Here is an 11264-nt window from a genome sequence, read left to right as displayed (position 1 = left end):
CACGTGGCAGCGTCTATTTTTTTAATGGGTGGGTGGTTAAACAGCAGGACCTGAAACCAGAACCATGTGCCAGTTGCCCCGCATCGATAAGGCACGATTCCCATTTTCCTGCTGACAAATGGTATTTGAAATGCGATTAAATGGGGGGACCAGTCTTGAGTACCAGGATCCGTGACGCAACACCTGCCCATTCACAGGGCCATTCCCATAACCAGAATCATCCCAGTACCAATACCAGTACCAATTCCTATACCAAAACCCAATCCAAAGAAGCCTTTTCATTTGGCTGGGCTGTCACAACTTTGGCAAAGCCACAAAAAATATTGTCGCCTTTCGCCCTTTGATTTGGGCTTCTACACAGATACCCTGGTTTTATGGGTTATACCCCTGAATCCCTAAGATAAACAAACTCTATTTGTATTATAACATTTGGTTTCAGATTTCCTTAAAATAATATAAAAAACTTAAGAACCCAACATTATATTTTAATTTTATAAATTGATCTTGGGAACAGAATAAAATATGGTATGATATGATATGATAACCCTTTTTCACATAAAAACAGATTTCTTTAGAAAGTTGAACTTAAAAATATGTTTTTTGAAACCCTTTGTAGATTATTTTACTATTTGTATTTGATAGATAGGATATCTTAAATTCGACTCTTGCTGTTTTGTTTTCATTGTTTTATATTTAGGTATTTTTGTTTTTCCTGTTGACATTTATGCGCCCTCCCGCCCTTCACTTTTCGTAGCTCCTGACTTTGAATCCTTCCGCCGAATCCAGCCACGCCCCCAGGCGATTCGTGGGCGGTGACAGGATGGCGATGGCGTCACATTGTCCTGGTTTTTCGTCCTTTGCTGGGGGCTTCTGTTTTCTGTTTTCTGGGTTCCGTTTTCTGGGCTCTGTTTTCTGGCTTTGTCGCATGGCTTTTCGAATGGCATTTCTTTGTTTTAATTGTTCACTAATGATATTTAAATTAGTGCTCTAAGTGACCGCGGGCGGTTTTCTGCCATCGCTCCTTCGCCTCCCCCATTATCCATTATCCTTTTCGCCTTTTGTTTTTGTTTGTTGTTTGCATTTTGACATTTCATTTGTTTAGATCCTTCGGCGAGGGTTGACAAACTATTAGGGGTAAGCAAAGGGAAAATACCCTTAAAATGTAAATTTAACTGATGCCTTTGTGGCAATTTTTGCATCTATCTAAAGTTATTTAAATGTATTTTTGATTATTGAATTAAATAAAATACTTAACTTAAAAGCAACTAAAATAAATAGTATATAAGTATAAATAATTATTAATAACATTTTTTAGTAAATTAGTATCTTGTTTTATTATTATCATATATATTTTCCATCATTTTTTAAACAAAATAAATGCTGTATTTATTTTAAATACACGTAAGCCATCTATTTGATTGTACTATTTTTAAAAATAATTTCAGTTCGAAATATCCATTAAGAGATTTATTTTTAAGAAATCGAATGAGCTAGTTAGTGCATGTATAATAGTGCATATAAATATTAGTATTTACATTTTTTAATCACATCATTGTCAGATGCTCTGGCTATTTATATATTACTTCTCATCTTTTCACCATTCAACTTTTGGCGTAATTATGTCGTCATTATCAAAAACACGTGGTGCAATTTACCAAGCTGACAAAATCCTGCGGAGCTCGTAAATGGATTGTTCAAGAGTGCTGAGGGAGAAGTGGAAACTGGAAAACTCGGCGCACACGCCACGAATTATGAATATCAGAAAAATGCACAAGATGAATGGCACAGGAAAATGCCAGCGGGATGGGAGTGGGAAATTAGTTTTCCACGCATCGCCAGCAAAGACAATGGAGCGCAGGAAAAAAGCGGGGGAAAGTCGGGGCACCTACATGTGATAATTTAGAGCAGATTGTCGCCTCCCATATACCATATAGAAAGTATATCCCGGCGAGGCGTCGGGGGGAACACTTTAGAGCATCATCGTATTTTTGGATGGACATTTGCATTCAATTACGGCAGCTGTGAGCCGGCCCTGATTTATATTTATGCACGCGTCTCTGACGGCCCATAAAGGAAACCCCAAAATGCGCCACAGCGGGGGAAAAACTCAGGGGGATTTTCCCCCTTTTTCTCCCCCATCTCTCTAAAAAAAAAGTAAAATCAGAAATGTAAAAAAAAACAAGGAAGATCGCTATAGTCGAGTACCTCGACTATCAGATACCCGTTACTCAAAGGGAAATGGAGATATGCAAGCAGCAAAGCGAAATTAAAATGCGCCACCTACCGGCGGTAGACAGATTTAAGCGTTATGGGCGTTAGAGTGGGCGTGGCAAAATTATTTTTGGATCAATCGATAGGTATTGACGACACCAATACATTTCAGTTAAAATTTTTTATCTAGCATGCAAATTGTGGGCGTCACAGGTTTTCGCGGTTTGTGGGCGTTTAAGTGGGCGTGACAAACTTTTTTTTAGGTCAATCGATAGGTATTGATGAGAACAATACATTTCAGTTAAAATTTTCTATCTAGCATCAAAACTGTAGGAGTTACAGTTTTGGGCGGTTTGTGGGCGTTAGAGTGGGCGTGGCAGTCTACTGAAACAAACTTGCGCTGCGTAAGAAGCTCAGGAATCTGTACGCCAAATCTCAATAGCCTAGCTCTCATAGTTTCCGAGATCTCAGCGTTCATCCGGACGGACAGACAGACGGACAGACGGACAGACGGTCAGACGGACAGACGGACAGACGGACAGACGGACATGGCTAGATCGACTCGGCTAGTGATCCTGATCAAGAATATATATACTTTATGGGGTCGGAAACGCTTCCTTCTGCCTGTTACATACTTTCCGACGAATCTAGTATACCCTTTTACTCTACGAGTAACGGGTATAAAAATAAAGAGTTGGCGCTGCCTGCGCTCAATCATAATTATGTGATTTGTTTGCGACGCCGGCGCGGCCAACTAATTAAACGGCGAAATGACAGAGTGGGTGGGTGGATCTATATAGTCTATGGGGAAAGGGTGAAATATCTGGAAAATCCGAGCAGGGGGATGTTGACGTATTGTCGCTGATGTTGCCCCGCTGAAATTATGACATTTTGATTTGAGCTCGAGGCCCATTTGATGTCCCTCAGCCGGCGCACTCTTCTGATTTATGCCACAAGTTCGGGGGGAAAAGTATAGTGAAAAGGAGTAGGGAAAATTTAGAAGGAACCTGGGGGCCAAGGTGAACTAATTAAGAGGCGGATGGCTAACGGATTGCAGCTGCACTTTAAGACGAAAAACAAAAAAAGGGGAGGCACTTGGCCATTTGCTGGCCCGTAATTCCCATGACATTCGGGACATTCGGTGGCCGAGATCGCAGGGTTATCCCAAATCGATTAACATTATTAATGAATGCATATCATGGGAATAAGTGGGCACATATCGAGGGGCATGGAGGAGGAGCAGGGGGATACAGTTGGAGCAACGAAAGTCAAAACATGAAAAGGTTTTCAAACAATTTCGATTCCCAGAAACGAATGAAATGAACTCCAGCGAAACATTGTCAACATGATCATCAACTGTCTCCCTCTCACCTTCTCGCCCGTCTCTGTCAACATATTTATGGGCCAGCTTCATTTTGAGGTTGCGACTAAAGCCGAGATACATTGAAAAAAACATCATTTTAGACTTTACTTTGCTTTGGAACTATATTTAACAACTATTCATGTAACCTTTAAACTCTAAGAGAGTTGTTTAAAAACAAACTAAAAATCTTAAGTACTTTAAGTATTATTTATTATTATTTTCTGAGTATGTATTGCGCACCTAATTACTATTTAAAATGAGGTAATATGACTACTTTTAAATAAAATAAATTGGAATGGAGTACCATAAGTTAGGAAACCAATATTTGAGTTTAATCTTCCCTATTTAATACTAATATCTTTCAGCTTTTACTTTCTGATATATTGACCTTAAATTATTTTTTATGTCACATACGTATCACATTTATTTCTGTGTAGTCTCTGAGGCTTTGGGGCTGCCCGGAGAGCATTGGAATGTCCAAATGTTCGATCATAAAACAAAGACCCAGCCGCAGAAACAGAAACCGAAACTTAAACTGAAACAGAGACAGAATCAGAAACAAAAACAAAAACCGAAACCAAAATCGAAATCGAAATCGAGACGGCAGCGAACGAGGTTGAAAACGAGTCGAATCAATGCAGATAATATCAATTATATGTAAAAGATACACATGCATGCGATAGATACATTTGCCCCGATAAGCATTTAAAATATTAACATCAACAACCGACTGGGGATCCATATCCCCATCCATGTCATGGAATGTCCCCCGACTTTGGGGTTTCGTGTTTGTGTTTATAATTCATTAGAATCCACAGCTGATTTGAGTTATAGTCAGGCAGATCCGAATCTGGGGATTTGTTGTGTTGTCTTCAACCTTTTTATCACAATTATCTAACTTCGAGTTCCCTAAAAGATCGGATTTTTGTGCTTCTCATTTAATTAGCAAATATGTATCCCATATAGATTGGTTATTTAAAAAATAAGTTTGATTGTAAGGCTTTCTTAAATGATAAGCCAAAGTTTTTAAAAATCCAAGGATACTTTTTCCTTCATCAAAAAGACCACGACTTTCTTTAAATATGTTTTGTTTTTATTTACATTAAATTAGACTACATCAATGTACTACAACTAAAAATACATTTAATACACTCAAAAAAAAATGAAAAAAATTAGTTTATAAAATAAATAACGGTTTAATGATTGTTTCGTTTTGCGAACTATTTAAATACTATAATAAAATACAAACTGTTCCTCCTTTGCCAGTTGCTATACAAATCAAAGTGGGAACACTTTTCGATCTTGCACCACTTGCTGCGTTCTGGTTGTGAGCACAACTAAGCGTTGGCGCGAACCTGCACTGCTTGCTTTTATATTTTACATAAAGCAGTAATAGCTAAATTATTAATTAATTAGCTAAGTAATCATCAAAGCTAATTAATAAATAGCTTGCGTGCAATTCAAAATTCAGTAGATAATTAATTAATTAAATGAAATGATTAATGTGAAACCATAATTAACTAGTTAGTTTACACAATGGGGTTCACCCTCGTAGGTAAACTAGCTAGTAAATTATTGGCCTTTTAAGACCAAAATCATAATCAATTAGATTATAAGCTACTAAAGTTGATCGGTTGTCGATTAAATAGATTAGGATAGTTAATCCTTGCAATAACTGGAGCGCAGCACGTTTTCGGCGCCCGCGAGAATGGATCCTTCGTGCTGGGGACACAATTTCAGGTATAGCTCACTGGACTCCATGGCCTCGATGAGGATGTACTCCAAATAGATTCGTGGCGCAGAAAGGATGCGCCAAGTGAGTGGATTCAGTATGTTTGTGGGATACTCCCAGTTGACGGTGGCATATTCCGGCTCCTGGAGATTCCGTCCGGCCACAAGGGCTTTGTACTCATAGCCCGGCTCGAAGTACATAGCTTTCGTGGAGAACTTCATCATCTCCGTGGCGGCTCGCTCTTTCTTGGCCCCCTTCTTTTGCAGGGCATCGTGGAGTTGAATGGACAGAATGCCCACCTCGCCGCCGTGAAGAGTACTCTCATCGTGTCCGGAAACCCGCACCGTAATCCTGTAGTGCAGCCGGCAGAAGGGCTTACTATCGCCGGTCCAAAGATAGAAGACTCCTGGTGAATCTCCCTGCTGCAGCTGACCCATTTCTACCTGTTCCTGGTAGTCCTCCTGGCTATGGTAACCCATTCGCAAGCACGTGTGGCCCGGCTCCTCGCAGCTCGTGCACTTCGTGTCCTTGAAGCTCTGAAAAAGGAGAAAAATATATATTAGAAATAAGCCAAATAAAGGTTGATCAAACAGGAAAGTATCATAACGCGAATTTTTGAGATCTTAATGTTTATAAGAAATTAAATGGATTTCTTTAAACTTGAATTTGGCTAGAAGATAGCATAACGCGTGTTCTTTAACTCTGACTATTTGTAAGAAATTTAAAAGATTTTTCTTCAGATACTTATAAAGATGGTTAAGTACAAAATCTTTGATACCACGAATTCTTCAGGATTCAGTTTATGCGGAATATGAATAGCCTTCAGCTTTTTTAGCTACTCACCTCAAAGGAATCACAAGTTATTCCAAGGAAAGGGCACTGCGAACCGATGCTCTCCGTGAAATACTGCTGGCTGCGGATGTGATTGCAGCCGAGGAACTCCTGCATGGTCAGGAAGAGCGTCTTCTTTTTCACCACATCCTGGAACTTCTTGTTGCAGCCGGGATTATCGAAACCGCCGTTGGGAAAGAAGTCGACGTGACCCAGCCGCATATTAATGCCCAGTCCACCCTTCATCAGGGGATTGGCATCCGTGTGCACAACGTCCACGAAGTGGGCATCGGTCTTGTCCAGCCGAACGATGGGATCGGTGTCCGTGAAAAGGGGAGCAGCCGGATCTAGACCCGTAATTCTGGCCGGCTTCAGGCCAAAGTCGTGCTGCAGGTGATACCCGGCATAACCAGACAGATGAGCACCCAGTGAGTGTCCAATAATGTGAACATTATCCAGATTCGGAAGACGCAGCTCCTCGTACAGCATGTGCACCACATGGGCGGTGATGGCGCCCACCAGTCGGATATTGGCCACCGCCTGGACGTACGGCGGACTGGCACCACCGCCCCAATCGATCAGGAACACTGCTGCATGACCCTCCGGTTCGTGGGCCAGCAGGACCTTGGCCATGTCCCACATCCAGGGAATCTCACCGGACTCCAGATATCCGTGGACTATCAGGAAGATCTTGCCCTTCGGATCCATTCCCATGCTCTGAATGGCGTCCGGATCGTTGAGGTCCAGATACTTTGGTTGATCCAGTTCCTTTCGCAAGTGCAACGTGAAATGGGGCTCGATCTCCGAGGGTTTCTGCGGATGCACATTTATCGAACGCGTCACAGTATTCCATGGCCCATTGATTGGGAAGCAGCCGTAGACCCCAAAGCACTTCACCTCGTTGATGTCTGGGGGGGATTAGAGCAATCAGTGGGTGATTAGTTAGGCACTTGGTCTATAAATCAGCGTGGCGAACACCTGAACCCAGATAAGCTAGTGTTGTGTGATTTTATAGCCAGGCAAAATCGATTAGGCTGAAGTCGTAATTTGAACTATCATAACATTAACTACGAAACCTGTAACTGATATTCCTTGACAATTTTGCAAGATCTCAACTAGAACTGTTTTGGTCTGGTTGGAAGCCTAACGATCCATGAAAATCTTAAGACGAAATTGCAAGACGACTCTATTGGAGCCTAATTTTAATCTTCCTTGAACACAGACAGCTGTGATCCATTAAGTATTTCAACGAGCCGTGATGACCGTTGGCGGGAAATCGATATTGGCCTGAAGACTCCCCATTCATTTGGCCACTGGTGCATAGATGATCGTCTCTTTTATCGTGGTCTTCTTTGGCTTTCCGTTTGTATCGGAAGTTTTCGATTAGATAGGCGTTTTCCGCGTCCCCCGACTCTACATACCATATATGATATGTATATCAAACCGCACCGGACGAGTCACGTCATTAGCCTCTGGGACCCTGATTTCCAAACCAAATCGACGCATGCTGAGTTGCCACCTGTGTTGCCATCGCGAAACACCTGATCGCAGGTGATCGAGAACGCCGCGGGTTTCTTGAAAGAGCTTTCCCCACTCAGCATCTTGTGCCGTTTAGACCCACTTAAGACCCAAAAACTGTTTGATCGACACACAGCCAACACGAAACCACTTAAAGCGAAGGAAATCTCAAATTGCTGGCACCTAACTGGGCCCAAAAAGCACAGCTGTGGCCAAAATAATAGCTATAATGACTGAGTTCTTTGAGCCGCGGATATTTTGTAACCTACCAGCCTAAATCCATGTCTATGGGGAATACAAAAAGTATTTAGCAATATTTAAAGAGTCTATAAAGCTCCTTTATCTTTTGGATTTCGTGTGGTTATACATATTAAGGCAATAATGGAAGGGAAACAAATCTATAACATTTTTTTTTTTAAATATTTTTCTTAATCATATGAAGGTGATATTAATTCAAATTATATTTTATGTAGTTATTTTTAGAATAAAATAATTAGTTTATCAGTCTCAAATACAAATGAAAAAAATAAACAACAATAATAAATAAATTAATATGGGAATATTTGTATTAATTCTTTAATTTATATATATATATCTTAATAAGGACAAATTCTAGAGTGATTTCTACCTATTAAATTCAGGATTACGTTAAAATACTAAAAATCCCCTAGCTGCTTCTATCTCAACTGCCACTGCGGTCCAGATTAAAGATACTTTTGGGCCACTTTTGGGCGGACACGTTCTAGTTACACTGGGTGGTGCAATCACAATCGGTGCCCAAGTGTGGAGCCCGTGGATCGGATTACTTACCGCTTTTAGGGGCCGGTGGCAGATCGACCAGGGTGTTGACGGCCGCCCGACTGGTCTGATTGGCCAGGTACAACATGGTCTGCAGCATCAAGCCGCCGGTGGTGTTGGCCACGTACATCTTTTTAGGGATCCGATCCTTTTGGGTTCCTCAGGATCTTGTAAGTTCCCAAAAAATTAGATCACAAACTTTTCAGCTATTAACTGAACCACAATCACAAATCACTTGAACGAGCGCCACTTGAGTTGGCCTGTTCTTTATATTATCTAAGGCTAAGACTATATATTCGAGTTACGATCGAATTGCGATCGATTGATCAATCTTTTGTTTGGTGCCTGGCTTTTCGTTAGTTTTAATTAAGTTGACGTTAATCTTATCGACTGTCTTTCTGTCTCGAGTGTGCCGTTAGTTCTTTTTGCGGCCCTCGAGTTTCGACTTTGACTATCTCTGGTTACTTGGCTATATACGTGTGCCGCTATATCTCCGCCGATCTGAGTCGCTTGGGAACCGTCGCAGCACTGAGCCGATCAGCTGCGCCCCACGCAATTTTTATGCCTACTGCCCAAGACGAAGACGACGCGAGAAATCGAAATCCAAATCGAAACCAAAAACGAGGCGGAAAGCTGCATCCGAAGCCGCCGGCCGATGACGTTGAGCCGATAGTGCTGTCCAGTCCGCCGATTTCCCGACACATATGTTACAATATATTGTTTTTACGACTACCTTCCAAAGGTCAAGTATAACCAACTGTAGGAAAAAGTCGAATACACCAAAAAGGGCCATGGATCACCCAAAAATTATTAACCATCAAGCATTAGCAGTTATATCCTAAGTCCATTACCCTGCCCTAAAACTAGTGTTCAGGCCAAGAATATTTTTAGGAACATTTTTCCTAAGGCAGAATAATACATATTCCTTAATTTTGTGTAACTTTCTATTCTCAGTAAAGTTACTTGAAATAATACCTAAGGGAAAGAATATGAAGCATACTTTTTAAACCCATTTTCAATAGGCTACTCTATGGTACGAATATTACTTAACATATATCATATCAACTATAAATATTTTAACGAGGGACTTATATTATTGATTATAGTAGAGTAATTAGTTTATATCGAAGTTCCTTAAAAGTTCCATCATAGTTCGTATATATTTATATAAAACCAAGTGCGATTTTCGCTATAAAGCCATCACTGATCTCAGAGCTTCGGCACGCGACTTCCAGTAGAGCAGAGAGTTCGGAAAAGAGAGGAGAGGAGAAGGCCCTGAGCTGCTGATAATGCGAAAGCCGAACGTTTCGCTCAGTGTAGATGCAAAGTACACCAGCTGGCGGGGTTGCTCTTTGTTGGATGCACCTTCTTGATAAGAGCGACGACAACAAAGTGACCGCCATGGAGGCGTTGAGCAATCTTCTCGAAAGCGGGCGTCAGAAAGGAGGATCCATGTAGGGTCAGAAATAGAGGATGAGACAGCCCCCTTGGGGTATCAGCAGCTGTTCCCCACAAACCATTCGGCACAGTGAGAAATACAAAGACTTAACTCAAGGAACTTATAAATTTAGGGATTATTACTTGTAGTATATATAATACCAAATATACCTAATACAATTAAACTAAAATACATATCACGTTCCTTTAAATTTCTTGGGTTTCCCCATAAGAAAGGTTGAAGAAATTATTCTTTAACCAAACAATAATTACTTTTCAGAAATATATGTTCATTATAACCTTTTTAAGAGGTCCATAAAATATTATTATATTTTTATTAGCTATTGATCTTTGTTTGTCAAAATGTTTCTGCCTTTTAATTCAAAAATGATATTACTTTTTTTTGTATATTCTGAATCACCTTGACTTTTTGTTTATATTTGCAATACCCCGCCTTTCTGTACTGAAGAAATACCTTCTCCCCGACTTATATGGGTCATTATTTTCCTGTGTATAGGGGCCAAGTGAATTCGTTCAGAAACTGTGTCAATCGACGGGCCTCTTCCTCACCCCCGTCCCACAGTCCGCCGCCCCTGACAGGTGGTGTCAATGTCTGGTTGGTGGTACTATGTTTCATATTTATTGCCCATTGGCACGCGTTATCAGCTGGAAGCAATTCTCGCAGAATCCCGTTTCGCTTTCGAGGCGTCCAAAGTCCGAAGAAGGTGTTTACGGGTTTTCGATCGCTCGACATTCCACCAGGATCTCGAATATTGCCCATTGACGTCAAGAGGCGGCCTTTCAAAGCGTTATCACGTCTTAAAGTCTGTAGTCTGTTTTCTGCTTTTTTCTTGTTTTTGTTTACGACTTTCTTCACGCGCTGCAGGCATCCCTTTCTTAAAAAATATAAAACAACTGAATAGCCTTGTAAAAAGACATAAGATCTCTAGGATAACTCTAAAAAATCCTAATTACTTATACAATCTATATTTAGATGATTGTGACTCAGTGGGTAATACTTCCGTGTAAATCAGCAGCTAATGCCCCCGGTTACCGATAAGCATCGAACTTTGATTCCGAAAATCGATTCCGGTTCAAAAATCCACTTGCATTGCAAATCAACACAGGTTTCATTATATACTTACGTACATATATGTGGGTTTTGCTATTTTCGTTTTGACAGGGTCCAACGTCATCGTAGGGTCGCTGCCACGCCCACTTGTCACTAGCAAGTGTACAAATATTTTGTTTACATCTGGAATTACAAGAGTTACATATAGAATGAAAATAGCCCATCCAGAATACGAAATATTGAATAACAATCGCTGCAATCGCTCTTAGTGACACGAGCCCCCAAGGGGATTATTGTTTACA

At 40.8% G+C, this 11264-nt stretch overlaps 1 protein-coding gene across 1 annotated transcript; it reads right to left on the bottom strand.

Moving 5' to 3' along the window:
- Positions 1-4645: 4645 nt before the first annotated feature.
- Positions 4646-8996, bottom strand: LOC108011169 (pancreatic triacylglycerol lipase). The gene is made up of 3 exons (XM_017076258.4): positions 8466-8996; positions 6150-7045; positions 4646-5842 (listed from the first exon to the last, which is right to left on the bottom strand). Exons 1-3 carry the CDS (start codon positions 8581-8583, stop codon positions 5234-5236), a joined length of 1623 nt encoding a protein of 540 aa, XP_016931747.2. The 5' UTR covers positions 8584-8996; the 3' UTR covers positions 4646-5233.
- Between the last annotated feature and the right edge of the window lie 2268 nt (positions 8997-11264).

The sequence above is a fragment of the Drosophila suzukii genome, chromosome X, assembly GCF_043229965.1.
Source record: "Drosophila suzukii chromosome X, CBGP_Dsuzu_IsoJpt1.0, whole genome shotgun sequence".
Lineage (NCBI taxonomy): Eukaryota > Metazoa > Arthropoda > Insecta > Diptera > Drosophilidae > Drosophila > Drosophila suzukii.
The sequence above is the reverse complement of the archived record's forward strand: the minus strand, read 5'-3'. Positions and strand labels throughout refer to the sequence as shown.